This window comes from Enhydra lutris, unplaced genomic scaffold, assembly GCF_002288905.1.
Source record: "Enhydra lutris kenyoni isolate GAN:26980312 unplaced genomic scaffold, ASM228890v2 scaffoldscaffold23, whole genome shotgun sequence".
Lineage (NCBI taxonomy): Eukaryota > Metazoa > Chordata > Mammalia > Carnivora > Mustelidae > Enhydra > Enhydra lutris.
The window spans coordinates 14,538,192-14,560,079 of record NW_019154107.1 but is presented as its reverse complement, the minus strand read 5'-3'; the positions used below and the strand labels follow the sequence as shown (position 1 = coordinate 14,560,079).

Below are 21,888 nucleotides of genomic sequence, written 5' to 3'. Positions count from 1 at the left end.
GTTCAAGAGCAGGATTTTTTCTCCTTAAAGATGGGCTTAGGTATTCTATATTAGATGAATAAATGAGCCTAGGGCAGGATATCCATAAAATGGCATATTAAATAAAATAGTAGATAGGACGATTTTGAGAAATCATACTTTAAACAATGTTAGTATATTTACATTCAGCACATTATTTATTGAATGTCTCTTATGTGTTCGATTGTATTCTAGGTGGTAGGAACACTGTAGTCAGTGATCAGAACAGACACAAGCCTTTATGCCATAGAATTTACAGTCACATACCAGGGGACATTAAACATTTAGAATGTAGTGATAGCCAAATGAACGAATAAATCATAAACAGAATAGGAGGTATGGGAAGAACTCTCAATTAAGCTGTGATGCAGTTAAAGCCTGGAAAGAAGAGAGGGAGTGAGCCATGGGATTTTCTATAGGAAAATAGTCCAGGCAGAGGAACAGAAAGATCTTGATGAGAGAGAAAGAGAGAGAGAAAAAAAAGAATTTTGCAAATAGGACTCACAAGACAGACAAGACTGAATGTGGAGAAAACACAGGCGAGCAGGGGATCAGAGAGGTAGCAGGGTGGGTTTCCTGCATATGTTGGCTTTCCTATATATGTATTGTAATTATTAATTTCACAGTTTTCAATATAAGACCAGAAGGAATTCTGGCAATAAAACAGAAAAGCCCTAAAAGAAGGGAAGACAAGAAGGGAGAAGGGAAAACATGGGAAGACATGGCTAGGCTTTGAACTTTGTGCTGAAGGAGATGGCAATGACTGAAATTCAAGATGCTACTATATATTGAACTGCTAATAAAACACATTCTTTTAAGATTAGAGAAAAAGTTAAATAATAACACAGAAAAACTTAAAAGTATTTAAAAAGAGTACATTTTTATCCAGGAAAGTTACAATCAGTAATTAAAATATGATACAGGAGTACCTGGGCGGCCGCAGTCAGTTAAGCATCTGACTCTTGGTTTTGGCTCAGGTTATGATTTCTGGTCCCTGAGATGGATCCCCAGGGTTGGCTCTGCACTCTGCTTAAAACTCTCTCTCCCTCTTCCTCTGCCCCCTCCCCCACTCTCTCTCCCTCTCTCCAAAATAAATATATCTTTGAAAAAATAAAATGAAACATTATACAACTTACTACATAATAGAAATACTACTAAAACTACAAAGAAAATGTAATGAAAATAATTTTTTTAATATTATAAGCTGCTTTATTTTTCCAAGGATTAGAACGTCTGTGCAATGCACGTGGGTGAAAAATCCCCTACTGATCGAGTACTCTAGTTGGTTTGAAATGCTGCTGATAACAAAAGTGACAGCTAAAGCAAATTATTAGCATAAGGTTAAAGCACAGGGCCTGGCAAATGCTGCCAGGGGCACTACATAAAAGGAATGTCTTTGAAGACCTTTTGTGGGGCCCTGTAGCCACCCCCTGAGTTCTCTTGGACCCCTTGGGTGGAAGGGATCCTGTAAAGCTCTTTGCATCCATATACTCCCCTCCCCATTTCTGTCTGGTTTTCTTCACCTTATCCTCCACCCTGACCATTTCATCGAATTCTCTTCTCATCTCCTCATTCCTCACATGCATATCGTATGGCCTTATATTCCTGGCGGCACGGAGCCAGCCCCTTGTTGGTTTTTCTTCTGGCCTTCCTGGGTACACCATCCGCAGCTAGGCACTTTCCTGCAGCCCTTGGCTCACTGGCTCGCTTTCCCTCTTCCTTTTGCTTTCCCTCACTGCCTGGGTTTTCTTCTTTTGACTTTGCCTTGCCATCTGTGTTTCCCTCACTCACTGGCTTTCCATCTTCCGGTTTTGCCACACTCTCTGGCTTTTCCTTGTCCTTTAAATTTCCTCATTTCCTACCTTTCCCTTGTGATTTGTCTTTCCCTCATTTTCTAACTTTTCCTTGTTTTCCAGAGTACAAGCTACTTCTGGATTTCCCACATCCTGTGGCTGTTCTTTGTACTCTTTCCTTGGTTCTCAGGCATTCCTTCATTTTCATCGCAGTTTTTCTGTGTTGAGGTTTCCTGCCCTACAGGGATTCTGGACACGTTCCCCCTCCTTTTGTAGCCCTGCAGAGTACTGCAGGGACCAGCACAGGCCTGTGCCTTCTGGGGATCTCCCATGTCCGAAGTCCCCTGGCCCCTCACAAGCCTCCCAAGCGGCTCAGGGAGCTGGAGTTGGTTCCGCCCTCAGCGACAGCAGTGGACTGGACCTCAGGCTCAGAAGTATATTTTTATTCAGTCTTTAATTTGCCATTGTCAGGTTAGAACACACTTAACAGAAATAAAAAAAAAATATATATATATATATAGAGAGAATACAGATAGCATAAACTGTAGATTTAATAACAATTTCCCTCCCATTGATAGCCCAAAGCACAGATGATTCTATAAAATATATGTGCATTATGTATAAACCTTCTGCCCCATAAAGTTGGATTTGCAGGAAAAGGAATAGTTCATAATTTAATCTAAATTTCCTAAATCCAAATCTGAGCTCTCAAACTGGCATTCAGAAAATTCTTTGTCATTATTAGGAATGCTCTTCCCTATCCCTAGGAATGGCCAGAGATCAGTAGACTGATGTGGTGCCTTTTATAGGCAGGAGAAAAGCCATTCATCTTCAGTCCACTGAAGTAGCCACTGATAGATTCACCACCGAAGTGCAAGTCTTCTGGTGAAACCAAGTGTCTCATTAACAGTTCCGGTATGAAACAGAAAGCCCGCAAAGACAAAGCTGAAGAGACTGTAATGAAGGGAATAGATACAGAAATGTGAAGAGAGTTAAAGGGACTAACAATGAATGGTGAAGCATGTAGGGACTAGCAAGAGTTAATAGCGTTTATTCCTAAACCTAAAGAGACAAAAGGGAGAGAGCTGTTACCTTAAACTAGCGAAAGCTTCAACCTTGTGAGAGGGGCCACTGGCGAGCAACTGTGATGTATGTATCTAAAAAATGAAGTTACTCACAAATCTTGGCCTGCTGGGGGGAGTTGGGAGGATATTGATACCTTGGTCTCTTTATTTGATTCTCCAGTGTCCTGCCAATGCTACTTATTGCTCAAGCTCAACCAGAAGCCAGTAGGTGAGAGATCCTAGGTGATAAAGTCATTTTAAACTAGATGAGTCATCTAATACACAGAAGGGGTGAAGGACTGGGGAGGGGACAGAGAATAACCAACACTCCAAGTATTCTCTATTTTCTGGTCAAATGTGGACTTGAGAATGTCTATACTGAGTCTTTATGTTGCCTAGGGTTGAACCTTGCTGGGTGTACCAGGAAGCCATTCAATTTTCAAAGCATACCACCTCTATTTGCTGACAGAGAGCAGAGACGGTTTCTGGCTAAGTTTGGAAGCAGCTGATACCGTATCCTTTCCCATGCTTCTGGGGAACATCAGAGCCAGAAAAGGAAAACAGACTATGAGTTATTTCTTATTTCTGCTCTGCTGCACAAACTTACCAAAGGCATAGGAAAAGATAAATACATAAAAAATATTCCTGCCCTATTTACAAGTATGGATAATATATTATCATCACAGGATGCTGTAAGAGTGTCAAGTACTTAAAAAGAAGAGCTTATAAAGTATATACTCTGATGATAATAATGCAATACTAGAAATTAATAATACTTCTAAAAATTCAATTTGATTAATTTAAAATGTTTTGTATAAGGAATCAAGAGTATAAATCCACATTTGTGTAGGAAAAACATTCCATGAGAAATGACCTAGGTTTTACTCAGAGGTTCAATTTGTGTCTTTGCTTTAAATTTCATTAAAAAAAGATTAAATTAATTCAAGATTTCAACCATAAATGCTACAAAAAGAAAAAAATGCCCTAAGGAAAGTATAAAATAAAAGATAAATGAAGAAATAAATAAGTCAGAAAGAGGAAACACTAGATAAATTTCAGAGCTAGTTCTTTGTAATAAAGTAATAAAATAGACTAATCTCATAAATTTAATCAGGAAAAGGAGGGGGAAAGCAAATATATGCAACATAAACACAGAAAGAGAATTTTAAACACAAGTTTAAGAGATACAGAAACCGAAAATGGAATCTACACAGAGCTATATGTTGATCATAAAAAAGCAATTAAATTAGAGTATATTCTATTTAAAATGATAAATTATGAGAATTAACAAAATGGAATATAGACAACCTTAACCAGTAGCCAAGAGAAGTTAAGAAATCATAAAATTAAAGACCAATCTTTCACAAAGGATTCTGAGTCTAATGGCACCAGTGATAAGTTCATCCAAACTTTAAGAAATTGACAATTGCTGATAGAAAATCATTAGGGACTTAACAATTCTACAACTCTATCCACACACCTAAGTTTTTAAAATAATTTGAAAAAAGTTAGCCCTCCCTTTTGTTAAAGGGGTGTTAGAAGCTTCCTTTAGAAAGGCTACTTTGTGGGAGTTTCAAAATCTTAGGTCAAGTCCATTTTGTTTTTTCCTTCCTTCTTAGGATGTTGTCTACTTTGGCCTATTTCTCTGCCATAAATGACCCATTTCCACACATTTCCTTGTTCTCAACTAGCAACTGAATTTGACTCCATGCCTCAGTTTCCTTTCCCTTCTCTGTCCTGATGCCTCATTTGCTATCCTCATTCAAATGGCACTCACAGCTTAGCTCTGTAGAGCTCTGATACCACATTTATGTTCTGATTTGCATTCTCTGTAGTGGCTGTTTTAGCATGAAGTTATTTCTGCTATCAATAATTTATTTTCAAAATGACTTATTGAGAATAAAGTACTTCCAAGTGCAGTGATACCTTTATTACAATATTTGCTGAGAGCAAAGCTCATTTGTAATAAAGCTGGCCATGGTTTTAAAAAGCAAACAAAAGAAAGTACAAAATCCTGTGAAATAGAGTCTGATTGTATCAAGTGGTTAAGCTTGTCTACACACCAGCTCAAGATATAAAATATAGCCACAGCTTGCTTTTCCTTGCTACTTGTTGAAGTTAGATAAAGCAAATCACAGGTAATGGAAGCATTTCTCATATTGCTATTATACCATTCCTTTACCCTTCTCCACTTTTGTTTGTGACAGTCTCCACCAGACGTTCTGAATTCAGTTCTGTGGGTCTTTAACCACATTTTCTCTCAAATGAAAAGAAACATTTTATGGGTCATTTTAATTTGTTTCTTGATAGATTTTTTACCCCCTTAGATATAAGTAAGTTCCAGTCAGTGAGTTTCCTCTACCAGAGATTTGATGTTTTCATCATTTTGTGTCAAATTGAATAATAAATGATATTTTTTCTGTTTTTTTTGTTTTGTTTTATTTTTTATTTTTTATTTTTTTTAAATTTTTTACTTCTTTTCAGCATAACAGTATTGTTTTTGCACCACACCCAGTGCTCCATGCAATCCATGCCCTCCCTAATAATACCCATCACCTGGTTCCCCCAACCTCCCACCCACTGCTCCTTCAAAACCCTCAGATTGTTTTTCAGAGTCCATAGTCTCTCATGGTTCACCTCCCCTTCCAATTTCCCTCAACTCCCTTCTCCTCTCCATCTCCCCTTGTCCTCCATGTTATTTGTTATGCTCCACAAATAAGTGAAACCATATGATAATTGGCTCTCTCTGCTTGACTTATTTCACTCAGCATAATCTCTTCCAGTCCTGTCCATGTTGCTACAAAAGTTGGGTATTCATCCTTTCTGATGGAGGCATAATACTCCATAGTGTATATGGACCACATCTTCCTTATCCATTCGTCCGTTGAAGGGCATCTTGGTTCTTTCCACAGTTTGGCGACTGTGGCCATTGCTGCTATGAACATTGGGGTACAGATGGCCCTTCTTTTCACTACATCTGTATCTTTGGGGTAAATACGCAGTAGTGCAATTTCAGGGTCATAGGGAAGTTCTATTTTTAATTTCTTGAGGAATCTCCACACTGTTCTCCAAAGAGGCTGCACCAACTTGCATTCCCACCAACAGTGTAAGAGGGTTCCCCTTTCTCCACATCCTCTCCAACACATGTTGTTTCCTGTCTTGCTAATTTTGGCAGTTCTAGCTGGTGTAAGGTGGTATCTTAATGTGGTTTTAATTTGAATCTCCCTGATGGCTATTTTTTCATTGTTAAAGGAATTTAGCCATTAAAGATCTAGTAGGGAGATTTAACTGTCCATGGTATTTCAAACTGCGCTCTGCATATATTATGATATCTGTCTTCCATTAATTGGCTAATTCCAGTTTGTTTTCGCTTCTTCCATCCCTAGATTTCCATGTGCTTTTTAAAAGATTTTTTATTTATTTATTCGAGAAAGTGACAGAGAGAGAGCAGGGAGGAGCAGAGGGAGAGTGACAAGCAGGGACTCAATCTCAGGACCCTGAGATTGTGACCTTAGCCAAAACCAAGAGACACTTAACTGACTGAGCCACCCAGGCACCCCCAAGATTTCCATGTTTATATTTTATGGATCTCAGTACCTCTTTGAAGTCATAGAATACACTCCATCTTTATTTGAAATATTCATACAAGAAATGTAGTGTTGTAATACATCCTGTGCATACAGTATACCAGGACTTTTTGATTTAGTATGATTTAATATTGGCTGACACAGCTGTAGATCTCATACTTATGTTCTGTACACCATTCTCATCAACTGTCTATGACAAAGTGGCAAATTCTTACCAAGTAACTTCAAATGTTCAAGCAGTATAAATGTGAAGTAGCACAAAACAAGTAAGATCATTTTTATACATTTATAGCACAAATCCAAAGTGAGTATTTAAAAGCCTATGTTAAAAATTCAAACGTCAGGGGCGCCTGGGTGGCTCAGTGGGTTAAAGCCCCTGCCTTTGGCTCAGGTCATGATCCCAGGGTCCTGGGATCGAGCCCCACATCGGGCTCCCTGCTCGGCGGGGAGCCTGCTTCCCCCTCTCTCTCTGCCTGCCTCTCTGCCTACTTGTGATCTCTCTCTCTGTGTGAAGTAAATAGAAAATCTAAAAAAAAAAAATTCAAACGTCAGCTATGTTCAAATATTCACTTAATCACATCATTGAAAATTGTCACTGAGTTAGAGTGAATGCTTATCAAATGTCACTGATCTGAAAATTGATATGGTATTCACTCTTCCTGGCATATGATCTTAGATAAAGAGGGTTCTAAAGTATTCTTTAAAGCTAGTATTTTATGTGTTCTTTAAGTATTCAGAGCCATATAATACATATTTTGTATAGCCATATAATACATATTTTGGAGTGTGTCAGAACATAATATCTTTGACTGACTATAAACTGCCTCTATGTATTACTCATAAAATCCAGTGTTCAGATATAAATTCCAAATTTTTAAGTTAATTTATGTTAGACAAATATTAGTTCTTACACCAAATTTTCAATCCATGGAATAGGACTGTACTATGTCTGCACCTTATATTTATTCTGAGGATCCAGGAGAAGTCTATCCTTTAACCTGTCACTAACTCCGGGATTTTTGCCAAATGATTCCATGACTTAGGTTCCACTTCATCATCTCCGAAATGTGAAATGTACTAATAGAAATGATTGTACATATTTCAGAATGTTCTTTTATAGAATATAGAAATTATATACAAACATATACTGTAATATTTAAATTCATCAATGGGAAATTACTACTCTTAAAAATGAATCTAATTCTCATTTAAAATAATTTCATAAGGTGAATTGGTCATATTCCCGCTGACCAGTGCATTTCTTGCCTCAACGTAGAATAGTATTTTTTCTTGCATATTAAATTCAAAATTGAGGTAGCCATTTACTGAGATATTTTTGTGATAATAATAATATGGCTTCAAAATGTATTATAATTTAAAATTTCTTCTTATTATAATGAATGTTAGTCATGTAACTTGAAGGTTTTCGGGGTTACTATTGCCAAATTTTTTTCCTTGAAATCAGTATACATGGTTCAAGGTTAGAAAGCTATGGCTATATAGGGTTCTGCTTTCATTAAAGTAACATTCTATATTGCTGGGTGTAAGATATATAATATTTATAAAAATTCAAGTTTGATAATATCACATTGAAAGTATATACATATTTTATTCTATGTTGTGAAATTATTACTGCGGACAGAGTTCATTTTCTCAACTGATGCCTTCTAGTATATAATATTCCATATAAGAAATTTTGCTGAGTTGAGCTGTAGGAGCTACTTGGCAAAAAAGTTCAGTCCTGTATTTTATGATCAATGAAACTGCCTGCATCAAAACCCCTACTTTGATATGTTTGTTTTAATTTTCTTTTACCCCTTTAATGTTTCTACTTTCTTTACATTATGGGGTTTTTAAAACTTAGCTGCTTCAAATCTTTATTGCCAAGAGGCAGTGTATAAGCAAGTAAAAACATAGTTCCATTAAAAAGAACTACCTTGGGGCGCCTGGGTGGCTCAGTGGGTTAAGCCGCTGCCTTCGGCTCAGGTCATGATCTCAGGGTCCTGGGATCGAGTCCCGCATCGGGCTCTCTGCTCAGCAGGGAGCCTGCTTCCCTTCCTCTCTCTCTGCCTGCCTCTCTGCCTACTTGTGATCTGTCTGTCAAATAAATAAATAAAATCTTTAAAAAAAAAAAAAAAAAAAAAGAACTACCTTGTGACAAATGACTGTGATCATAAACACATCCAAATATAGAGAAATTTGAACTCACTTCAGTTGTCTTTAGGCAATTTGATATAAGTCCATTTTTTAGTCTGTCTCCATCTTTACCATTCAGCATGTGGTGTAAGGAGATGGTGAAAAATATTTAATGAATGACTAAATATGTAAAACTTAATCATTGAAAGTAGGGATAGTAACTTCATAACAAGTACTGTACCTAGAACTAAGTCTTAGGATGCAATCTAGGTCAAAATGTGCTTTTAAAAAGTGGGTATTAAGAAAGGCACGTGATGTGATGAGCACTGGGTGTTACACACAACTAATGAATCAGTGAACACTACATCAAAAACTAGTGATGTAATATATGTTGGCTAATTGAGCTTAATATAAAAGAAAAAAGAAAACAAAAAATGCATTAGCAAAAAGTAAATAAACTTGCATTTCAAAAGTTTCTGCCAAGGGGCGCCTGAGTGGCTCAGTGGGTTAAGCCTCTGCCTTCAGCTCAGGTCATGATCTCAGGGTCCTGGGATGGAGCCCCGCATCAGGCTCTCTGCTTGGCGGGGAGCCTGCTTTCCCCTTTCTTTCTCTGCCTGCCTCTCTGCCTACTTGTGGTCTCTGTCTGTCAAATAAATAAATAAAATCTTTAAAAAAAAAGTTTCTGCCAATTTTCATACCATTAAAAAATAAAATAAAAAATAAAAGGTGTTTTCTAGTATAAACTTCCATACTTGTATAAAATTAAAAAAAAAAAACTCTTTGCAAGATAGAGATATGAGAGGGAATAAAGAGCCAAGTCCTCAAAAGCTAAGGCAGCCCACCCTTTATGTTGTGTATTTTGAACTATTCATCATCGAATTATGAAAGATTCAGTACATTCATCTCTCAATGGAAAAAATAGGTATGATTTATGTCTATAAGTCTTAAAATTTTACATAAATTTTAAACACTGTATAAAAGCACCTGCTGCAAAAACAGTAAAACTACTTTGGTTTTCCTGCATTTTTGATCATTTAAATGCATTGTATTTGGAAGGATTACATAAATACTTGAGGAATTTCTCTTGAACTTAAAGAGAAGTCTCTTTAGCTTGACTGCACAATGGCAGATGTTTTACAAAAAGTGCTTCACACATTTTAAAAGCAAATCCTAGTTGTCTAGAATGTTGGAATGAAATTCTCAGTTACAAGAAATTTATTAGAGAGAAATGTATGGGTACAAAAAGCCAAATAAATAGAAGGGAGAAGTATCTGAATGAGGTCTAAGTATCAGGAAGGATCTTTATATAATAAATTCCAATTCATGATAGTTTCTTAACTGTTAGTCTCTGTTTAAGAATCTGGTTAAGGAAATCTACCCAAATTTTTAAAGATGACATTTCATGGTTCCTTTTGAACTCATGTCATTCTGTGTGAAGTCGTAAGATTTAATTTGCATCATTTTTTAGTTAAACTCACATACTTAGACTGATGAGGAAAATGATGGCTTGCCTTTGTCCCCTATCCCTTCCCGAATTAAAAAAAATGTTCAGATTGTATGCTGCACATCAAGGAACTAAAGTTACTTCTTAGGATGAATCCTGAAATCTGAAAGGTATTAAAGAACCACATCTTTTGAAACCCATGTGAGGGACCTCCTAGCTCTAACCTAATTTCGTTTGGCTGAATGACACAGAATGTGTTTTCATTAGTGCCTGTAGCTTTGAAATGTACTGTGTGATTGTCTAAAAAGGCAAGAAGTGGCTGATACCATTTTTTGGAAAGGTGATGGCTCCCATGTTGAATGACCTATAACTCTACAACTTCCAAGTTAGAACTGCAAATGCTTAAATGATTCACAAACTAAAACTGGGAAAGTTTATCCATCTCCTGCTCCCGCAAAGTTTAAAAAGCGTGAAAAAATTCATTAAAACTTTATCATAGGAATAGCACTCCCTTGCTCTTATTCATCGTTTTTCTTCCTGCTCTGTCCTAAGAACTTCCATCTTCATTATTTGACCTGGCTATTGTGATTATTTTTATGTCAGATGTGCCTCTTTCTAAAGTCAATGTGTAGCATTTCACATTTGATGTGCTATTCCTCTTTCTGTAAAGCTAATTAAAAATAATATAAACTGGCCCAGGTCAGTAATCGCCTTTCACTAAACCATCATATTTCAGATATGCTTTAAATCTTATGGTTTTCTTCAGTATTCTTAAATCTTAAATATATCAATATAATGTATATATAAATCCTTTTACTATAACCACTGTGGGATGTATAAATTTGGCTTGTAGAAAATATTATTGACAATGCTAGATTGCATCTATGCCCTGAAGGAACCTGGTATAACATAAAACCTGGGATAAAATGAACATTGCTTTCTTGACTAAACAGTGAAAGAGAATTTTTCCTCATAACCCAGTGGTTAACACACTAATTATATATATATGTATATATACAGATATATATATATATCTGTATATATACAGATATATACATATATCTGTATATTTTGCAGATGTTTAGTATCATGTTTACTTTTGTTTTTTATTTATCACGTTACTTTATTTTATTTAAAATCTATTAGTTTCGGAGGTAGAATTCAGTGATCATCAGTTGTATATAACACCCAGTGCTCATTCCATCACGTGTCCTCCTTAATGTCCATCACCCAGTTAAACCATCCCCCCACCTCCCCTCCAGCAGCCCTCAGTTTGTTTCCTGAGATTAAGAGTCTCTTATAGTTTGTCTCCCTCTCTGATTTTATCTTATTTTATTTTTCCCTCCCTTCCCCTATGATCCTCTGTTTTGTTTCCCTAATTCCACATGGGAGTGAAATCATAGGATATTTGTCTTTCTCTGATTGACTTATTTCTTTTAGCATAATACCCTCTAGTTCCATGCATGTCATTGCAAATGATAATACTTCATTTTTTTTTATGGCTGGGTAATATTCATACACACACACACACACACACACACACACACACCACCTCTTCTTTATCCACTCATCTGTGCATAGACATCTGGGCTCTTTCCACAGTTTGGCTATTGTGGACATTGCTGCTATGAACACTGGGGTGCAAGTGCCCCTTCGGATCACTACATTTGTATCCTTTATGTAAATATCTAGTATTACAATTGCTGGGTCATAGGGTAGCTCTATTTTCAACTTTTTGAGGAACATCTATGCTGTTTTCCAGAGTGGTTGCACCAGCTTGCATTCCCACCAACAGTATAGGAGGGTTCCCTTTTCTCCACATCCTCTCCAACATCTGTCATTTCCTGACTTGTTAATTTTAGCCATTCTGACTGGTGTGAGGTGGTATCTCACTGTGATTTTGATTTGTGAAATACTTATTATTAACCTTAAAATTACTAAATAGATATTTTTATACGAAATCTAGTGCTTTTGTCTAAGTATTAATGTGGGCACAAAAAAGGAATTCCCTCTAGTTTGTGTCCTCACATAATAACAATAGACTACTGTATTTTGAAAGCGAATTCATTAGGTTTCCTAGGTGGTTTTTTTTATAGTTTGTGCATCCTGAGTCAAGGGATTTTTCCTAAGAGTTGACATTTAAATATTCTATTAGAGCCATCAGAAGGTTCTGTTATAGTAAGACAAATGGTAAGAATTTTCTATCCTCTAAAATTAAGTTTAAATAAAGTTTCTTGCACAGCGAACACTGCAAAACTCTGAGCCAGAATCTAATGTTACATTATGAGTAAAGTCTTAGGCCTGTTTTCAGGAACTCATAAAGCCAATTTTCATGTATAGGCGAACTTGTGTCTACAAAAATTCAATGCATGCTATTTAATTTTCGCACGCAATATCAACACTTATTCATTTAGTATCAGATGCTTTCATTCTGCAAACAGGAAAACATAACTTTGGGCATCCTTTGTGACCTCAATATTGAATTTCCTGCTATCTAGTGCTGGTCACAATACTGATACACGCACACACAAACACACACACACAGACACACACAAACACACACACACACTGGTTCTATATATTAACATATATGTCATATAAATGTTTTTTTGTTCTGCCTACTAGACATGTAATTATTCATTTAACACAGAGTTTATTTTTTAATTTATTTTATTATTTTTTTAAGATTTTATTTATCTATTTGTCAGAGAGAAAGAGAGAACAAGCAGAGGGAGAGGCAGGAAGAGGGAGAAGTAGTCTCCCAGCTGAGCAAGGAGCCCCATGTGGGACACTGTCCTAGGACCCTGGGATCATGACCTGGGCTGAAGGCAGATGCTTAACCAACTGAGCCACCCAGGCTTCCCCATTTAACATAGATTTTAACATATTTCAGTTTTTGTTTCTCCTTTCCATGGTTATTTAGAAATTGGACTGAGAATCTTTGAAAGATACAACTGCAGAGCATGTATTAGGAATATATTTAAAAGAAGCCATTGTACACATGATTATTTAAGAGTAGCTAGTAATGATATTGTTTTATAAGAACAACATTGTTCTTAGCTACATAGTAGGAAATATGGCATTATCAAAACACCAAGCATGTGAGAATTCAGAGTCAAAATGGGCTAGACTGTCGACATGAGGCATTCAATAGTAATAAAAAGACCATGAACAGTCCCTTTGAGGCATGGCCAAATATCCCTCCCTCTCCTAGAGCCTTAGTGATTATTATTGCTATTTCTTATAGTCCTTGGCAATTTGAAAAGAGATAAAACATAACCAAAACAAATAATATTCCTTGCCTAAATGGTGGTATGCAATATTTTTTAATTTAGAGAGAGCCTATTAAAGCACTTAATGAAGAATTCTCTAGATTTAATTAAGGAATTATCTCTCATATCCAGACCTGGTTTTAAATCTGACCTTGTGAAAGTGCCACGTACATTTGGCATTCTGTTTTCCTCTAGGTAAAATTATATAAAATAATAGCTGTCTCATATCTTTACTGTGATGACAATATGGGCAGTGAAAGCTGTATTCAGGGAGGACCTCATAGGCTTAAGTTTTTTTTTTTTTTTTAACATAGAGATAAAATAAGTATACAACTTCAGAGATTATAAAAGGAAAAACAATAATGAAAAGTAAATTCAAAATAGAAGACTGAAAAATATAGGTCGAATTGAGTTCAAAAGCTAGCTCTTTGAATAGATCAACAAAAGAGATAAACCTCTTCTAATCCTAACAAAAGAAAATAAGAAGAGAATGAAAAATAGACAAGATTAGTAATGAGAAAGGATGTGCAACCACAGATTCAGAAGAAACTGAGAGAATATTACAAGCAATTCTGGGAAATTAATTTTGAAAAATCTGAGACATGGATGATCTAGAACAATGAAAATTACTAAAATTGACATAAGAATAGCAGAGAATTAAACTAGAACAATTACTTCAGAAAATATTAAGTATTAGAGACTTACCATGGAAATATATACCAGGATTCTCACATGTGAGTTTAACCTAATCCTTAAAGAAAAAGTAATTCCTATATTTTAGGGTATTCCAAAGTATATAAGAAGATAAAACCCTGCAATTGCTTTTGTGATATCAGAATAACTATAGTACCAACAGTCAGGAAACATAAAATTAAATTAAAAATATATGACAATCTCACTTATGAATGTGAATAAAAAATTAGATTGTTGAACTATATAAACTTGATTAAAATATGTCTTGCATGTAGTATATAATAAATGTTAGCTACTAGTTGCAAAGAGCTTTTAAAATTAAGAAGAAAAACTATCTATAGAAAAATGAACAAACTGTATTAACAGACAATTTACAGATGAAATTGTAATCATCAACCATACAAAAAGATATTCCAGAAGAAGTAAGAATCATGGAAATAAATAAACAATGCAAAATCTTTTTACTCATCAGACAGGCAAAATGAAAATCAAAAACATCTATAGCTGGGAAGGAAAGAGCCCATTTATACACATTGCTGGTTAAAATATTAAATGCTAAAACCTTTTTATTAAAAAAAAAAAAAAAACAACTCTACTAAGGTGCCTGGGTGGCTCAGTCAGTTAAGCATCTGCCTGTGGCTCAGGTCCTGAACCCGGGGTCCTGGGATGGAGCCCTGCATTGGGATCTCTGCTCAGCGGGGAGCCTGCTTCTCCCTCTTTCCCTCCCCTGACATACCCCCCATTCATGTTCACTATCTCTCTCTCTCTCTCAAAAATAAAAATAAAAAAAGAAAAAGCCACCAAAATTAAAAATATATATATATGTGTGTATCTTTGCTCTAGAAAATACATTTCCTGGACTAGCTATTGTAATGATAAAAGCATCAGTTATCTGAGAATTTATGTACAAGATGTCCATTGCAATATTATATTAAGTGGCAAAACAAAACAAATATTACAAATGTAGAAACAAAATAAATGTCCACTAACAGGCAACTGGCTAAATACTTTAGGATACATCCAAACTATGAATCTTATGCAGCCATTAAAATGAATGAGTAAAAGGGATTATTGTTTGGTAAAAGCAATATTCAATAGAATCTGAATAATATGCTATTTTGGGGAGAATATAAAACCCTGTATATTTGTGCCTTTAAGATACCACACATACACACTCACACATACAGAGATCATATGAATAGGGAGAAAATATGAAAGTCTTTTAGGTCAGGTTAGGAAAGAAGTCAGGAGAAGAAAGAGAGGCCAACAAAAACTGAAAAGAAAACTAGCCTCAAGAAAAGCAGGAGAGATGCATGTGTGAGATCTCACTCACGCCATTTCCGTAAAATATATTCATGTGACTATACATAAAGCCATAAAATATTTCTAAAAAGAACAAACATAGATTATATATACACACATAAATAGAAAACAACACCAAGATTGGTATCTAGTTTGCCACTCAAAAATGGTTATGGTAGTGTTTCTTACAATGCGATACCCCCTTATGGCAACATGACTTAATCAAGTTTGGACCTTTGGAAAGGAATGATGATTGGTACGAACTGCAGTGGGATAAGAGCCAGCCCTTGAGGCATATGAAATAGAGAATGTATGAGTGAATCACCACTTACAAACCATGGTGTTTACTTACTGTGCTCTAGGGCAGGGACCACCAATGAAACAGAGGTGGTCCTTGCCCCATTGAATCTGATGACATAGTGAATAATACTGGCAGGAAAAAACGAAACTAACAAAATATAATTTTAAATCAACAAAGTAACATAAATTGGATAGCATTATTGTAACTGTCTACAGACTCTCTCCACAAAACTAAGATTTAATGCTCTGCTCTGTTTATTGAAAGTTGACTAAAGAGATGGCTATGTGGTTATCACCACGTTACTTGTAAAGTTGTAATTAAAGATGCATTATGTTATTATAAAATGCACATTTGTTAGAGTTCAGAATTGTGAGAAAGGTTTTGTCTCTGACAAAAGTTTAAGCTTCTTTGTATTAGTTTTTGAGATATCTATAAATGATCTATGCTATTGTTTAGGGTCTATAACAGTTAGCCAAGATCTATACAACTTTGCTGCTGCTATTGCCTCTCTATTAACTCCTCTCTAACAGTCAGTTCCTTGTGTGAATTAGGTTTTAAAGATTCTTAATAATCCTGTCCCAGATAGTTGAACAATTTTACCCCATCCCACATTGTCCCTGAGCACAATACTTCTAATTCCCAATCAGGTAATATCCTTTACCCCATCTCCATATCTTCGGTCATGTGGGATCTTCCTGGCATGCCTTTTCTGTCTGCCACTTTCTTCCAGTCTTTAGGTTCCTTCTTCACAGATTCAATCAATACTGAATATCTTCTTGTTCTTTTGCTTACCCTGCCATAATATATATATTTTTCTCTCCATGGAGTCTCCATGAGACACAGTTACCTATTTTTCCTATTGTTATAAATAAGTGTTATTGGAACACATCCATGCACCCTCCTTTAGATATTGTCTATGGCTTCTGTGTGTAGTGTCTTCCAATGGCTTCTTTTATTATTTATTTTTAATGTGATAAAAGAGACCTAACATAAAATTTACCATGTAAAGCAACTTTTTAACCATGTACTTCTGTGACATTAAGTGCATTCCCATTGGTATACACCTAGCAACACTACTCATCTCCAAAACTTTTCATCATTAAAAACTGGAACTCTTACCAGTAACTTCCTATTCCCCTTTTCTCCAGCCCCTGATAAGCTCTATTCTACTTTATTTCTCTATACATTTTGACTTTTCTAGGCACCAGATATAAGTGGAATCATATAATATTTCTCATTTTGTGTCTGGCTGGATATTTTTACTTAACACAATGTTTTCAAAGTTTGTCTATGTTGTAGCATTTGTCAGAATTTCCTTCCTTTTTAAGGCTGAATAATATTTCATTGTACGTATATATCACATTTTTGCTTGTCCATTCATTGGTCAATGGACATTTGTGTTGTTTTCACCTTTTGGCTATTGTGAGTAACCCTGCTATGAATAATGGTATACAGATATCTGTTCAAGTCCCTGCTTGCTGTTCTTTGGGGATATATCTAGAAGCGGAATTTCTAGATCCTACTTAATTTTAATTAGTTTCTATCGTGTGGCCTGCTATTAGCTTATGAGCTTTTTTTTTTTTTTTAATTATTCAAAGCTGAGCACAGTACCTGGATATAATAGAGATTGGATCTTAGGAAGGATTTTATGAGGATAAAGAAAAAGCAGAACTGTCTCCCTGCTGATACAGAGAGAAAGCTTATGAAAGTCGATCTAGGCAAGCCTGTTACTTGCTCTAAGTCTCCACAGGATGATCCCTATGGCAAGTCCAAACATAACTACCAGCAGTGATTTCTCCAGTATAGGTCTGTCTCCTAAAATAAATAAATAAATAAATAAATAAATAATCACATCTTCTCCATTAAAGTAACTGAATTTTCAACAATGTATGTCTGATTATCATTCTCACTACAGTTAAGTTCCAGAAAGCAAGAACATTTTTTCTCCTTTGTGCTCTAAGTACATCAGTGCCTGACATGTATCCAAAATGTATTTGTTGAATGAATGCATCAGTGAATCAAATGATAAATTTATAGTAGCTTTTCCATGTGGAGGAACTCCTTCCTTTACTGCCACATAAGGAATCTCCAAGTGAAATGTAGATCATGGTTATTTCTTGTTTTTGAGTTATTAATCTCTCCTGGGATCTCTATTTTTTGTTTCCCTAATAAATTCTAGAAACTTGTTGTATTCTACTTTGTTCAGTTAAACAATATTATAGCAAATTATTATCCACCTGTGTAGGACAAATTTATGTGAATGCTCAGTAATTTAAAGTTAAAATTAACAATAGCATACTGAATTAGGGCAAACTTGCATGGGATCCTCCTGAAATTCAAGTGTACAACAAAAAGCATCTGCATTACAGAAATAAATAGACATGTAATACCTTATACTGGCAGTATCACTTTGACTTTCCTCTACTCAAGAAAGTCAAAGTCTTTCATATTAACCAGTTTTCAGGACTTCCATTTATCCACTTCTCAATTGAGCATTAGTGAAATGTCTATTTTCATACTACTTCAGGCTGACTTCTCTGGAAAGTCCTGATGTTACCAATCCACACATCTAATTGATTGCATATCTCAGTAATATCCTCTACTATAAAAAATATGTGGAATTCAACTCTGGGCTTGTATCTTGATCTTCTGTCCTTGTTTAAATGATTCTACATTATTTTCTATATTTTTCATTTGTTTTAAGCCACCACACCAATAATGTTTATATTGTTGGGATACAAAAATAATTTTGATTATTTGATTATCCACTAGACCTGTAAGTAAGTTTATAGGAGGTGTAATTGGGAGTGATTTGACAATTATATCAAAGGGTATCCTTTTTTATTGTTTTCACCTGGATTTCCCAGAAAGCTTCATATTTTCAAGTTGTAATAACATTTAGAATATTAAGGTGAATGATAAGGAATATAATTTGCCATTAAGTGAGAGAGTGGCAAACCCATCTTACTTAAGGAATAAACAAATGGGAAAGACAGATTGGAGTGACACGTTGACCAGTAAGGGTTTAGAGCCTGAGAAGATGAAAGGTTTAATCAAAATGACTCGTGGCTATTTAGAGAAGATATCCAGGGAGGATGAGGAGTGGGCAACTCTCTCAGGTTGCTGCCCTCAGGACAGGACAAAATGGCAGGATCCTTGAGGCAACCAAAAGAAATTCAATCAAAGGGAATAGTCAGCCAAAGACAGTAAATAGGGAAAGAAATCTGAGTTACTTCTTAACCCTCACTACTGTTCTAACAGTTTCACAACCACTCTATAGACCTTAATCTGAAGGTGCTTATTTGTTTTATTTTGATGTATTATCCTGTTAAAGTATCCCCACATGCCCATTTTTTAAATAATCTTCTCACTTTGAGATAGCTGTAAATTCTCATGTAGTTGTAAACAATAATAGCGAGAGATCCTTTAGCCAAGATTTATCCCAGTGGTAATATACTGTAAAACTATGGGATGATATCACTGTACACATCAGCATTGATATAAGCCACTCATACTATTCATAGTTCCTGAATTTTACTTGAACTCATGTATGCATACACAGGTATTTTTAATTCAGTGCATTATCACACATGTACATGTGTGTATCCACTATCACAGACTAGATGCAGAACTCATCCATCACCACAAGGATCCCTCGAGCTGCCCTTTTATTTTTTAAATTTTTATTTTTAAAGATTTTATTTATTTGAGGGAGAGAGAGAGAGAGAGCTTGACTGGGGTCAGGGGCAAAGGGAGAAGCAGACTCTCTGTTGAGCAGGGAGCCCAATGTGGGGCTTGATCCCTGGACTCTAAGATCATGACCTGAGCCAAACTCTAAGATCATGACCTGAGCCAAAGGCAGACACTTAACTGATTGAGCCACCCAGGGGCCCTTCATGCTGCCCTTTTATAACCACATCCACCTACCCAACTCACTCACCCCGATCTCTGGCCTCTGGCAATTGCTACCCTTTTCTCCATTTCCAGAACTTTGTCTATTCAAAACTGTTATATTTAATCCATACTACACGTAACCCTTTGAGATTGGCTTTGTTTTTTCAACTCAGCATACTTCCCATGAGATTCACCCAAGTTACTCTGTGTGTCAGTAGTTTGTTCCTTTTCATCATAGAGTGGTATTCCATGGTATGGATGTACCACAGCTTGTTTAACCATTCATGCTTGAAGGGCACGTGGGCTGTTCTCCCAGATGGCTGTGTTTGACTGTTACAAATGAAGCTGATATGAACACATACACATAGGTTTTATATAAATATAAGTTTTCATTGCTTGGAATAAATGCCAAAGAACCCAATTGCTGGATTGTATGCTAAGCACATGCTGAGTTTTGCAAGAAAGTGCCAAAATGTTTTCCAGAGTGCCTGTACCATTCATTTCTTCCAGCCATGCATGAGTGATCCAGTTTGTCCATATCCTCAGTGGGATATGACGTTGTCACTATTTTAAAATTTTAGGCATTATGATGTGTGTAGTGTTAGCTCATTATGGATATAAGTTGCATTTTCTTAATGGCTAATAATGCTGAACATCTTCTCATGCACTTATGTGTCTGATGTTTATGTTTAACCTGACTCCACCTAAATATATTAGAACCATAAAGGACAGGAGACAGGATTTGCTTTAATTTTTTTTTAAATTTTGATTCCCAAACCCAGTCCTAGATAGAGCAAAGAGAGCTCACCATAGCTCCATTATTTATTAGAATTCAAATATATGTTTCTAAAGGGCATTTTTGTCAAATTCAGCTACCCCTGATTATAATAGCACTCCTTTGAGCAACATCAAAGGACTGATGAAATTTCTTTTTATTGAGTTTCAACTTTGTATTAGGAATCAGTTATTAATTTTAGGCATCCTTTGTGAATTATCATTGTTATACATTTTATTTGAAGATATTCTGATTGGACTCTTTAATCTGCAGTAATCTATTTATATACTAAACGTACATTCATTTCCTATCTCTTTGTAAATGTGTTCAGGGGCACTTGTTTGTTAAAAAGAGTGCATTCAAAAATGCATTTTGTTTCATTTTTGGATTATTTTTTAAAAGCTGTAATACTGCTTAGGCTCTGAAAATAGCTAAATGCAATTACCTTCACATTTTGTTTTCTTTCCAAATAGACATTTTGTCTCTTTCCTTCAAATGTTTTCTCTTTAACAGGTTGATTTAGTGAATATCGGAAGCACTGACATAGTAGATGGAAATCACAAACTGACTCTTGGTTTGATCTGGAATATAATCCTCCACTGGCAGGTAAGAATCCTGATGAATGTTTCCTTTTTGTGTCAAATGTTGCTGATCCTTCCTTTCATTTTTACCCTTGACCTGCAAAGCAAACATACATACCTCTAGCAATACAAAGCCCCTCTCCATAGCACTGCCTTTCAAACTGGCACAACTGATGTCATTTGAAATGTGAAGGATCATCAAATTATAAAACAGGTTCTAGAACATTTGCAGGAACTTTTTTTTTTTTTCTAAATTTTATTTCCACGTGTGGAGATGAGCCAAAAAATATCTTATCAATAGGTTAATAAAAATATTTTTCACAAATATGTGTCTTCAATAACTTGCCTGCATGTGAAACTATATAGTTTTGTAAAAACTTTTAATCACTACCAAATGAATGAGACTTTACAAATCCTTTGTATTCCTCAACATAAATTAATGTCAATAAAAGATTGGTGGAATATTATTATCTGTATATATATTGTACATACAAACTAACTTCATATTCTGCTTTCAGAATTGCATTTTTTTCTGAATACCTCAGCATAGGGTTTTCTGAATGTCTATACTTATTGGACCCCTATAAAACAGATCAAAGGTCATTTGGTTTAGTGAAAAGAGTATACATTTTTTCACTCAGACCAGCATGGGCTTAAATTTCAACTCTCCCATTTACCATCTGGTAGTGATATTGGGTATAATGCCATCCGTTTCTGGGCCATAATTCCCTCACTGTCAAAATAGAAAAATAATAATTAACATGTATATTTCTTGTCAGGATTAAACAAGAGAGTATCTGCAAGGCAGTGCACTATGCCTTTGTCACTACAGGTGTATCATATGAATAATTTTGATTGCTTGGATTTTTCTACTCATATGTTAAGAATCTGGAGGAAAATTGGGATGTCTGCTTTTTTACTAGCAGAGATTAATTTTTTTTATAAATTTTATTTTTTATAAACATATAATATATTTTTATCCCCAGGGGTACAGGTCTGTGAATCGCCAGGTTTACACACTTCACAGC

At 35.5% G+C, this 21,888-nt stretch overlaps 1 protein-coding gene and 1 pseudogene across 1 annotated transcript in view; one reads left to right on the top strand and one right to left on the bottom strand.

Moving 5' to 3' along the window:
• LOC111150534 (dystrophin) overlaps positions 1–21,888 on the top strand; it is a 2,087,545-nt gene that overhangs the window by 395,831 nt on the left and 1,669,826 nt on the right. The window contains exon 5 of the mRNA XM_022508030.1: positions 20,793–20,885. Coding sequence (XP_022363738.1) covers positions 20,793–20,885 — 93 coding nt within the window. The remainder of the gene's footprint in view (positions 1–20,792; positions 20,886–21,888) is intronic.
• Positions 1,396–15,345, bottom strand: LOC111150342 (annotated as a pseudogene).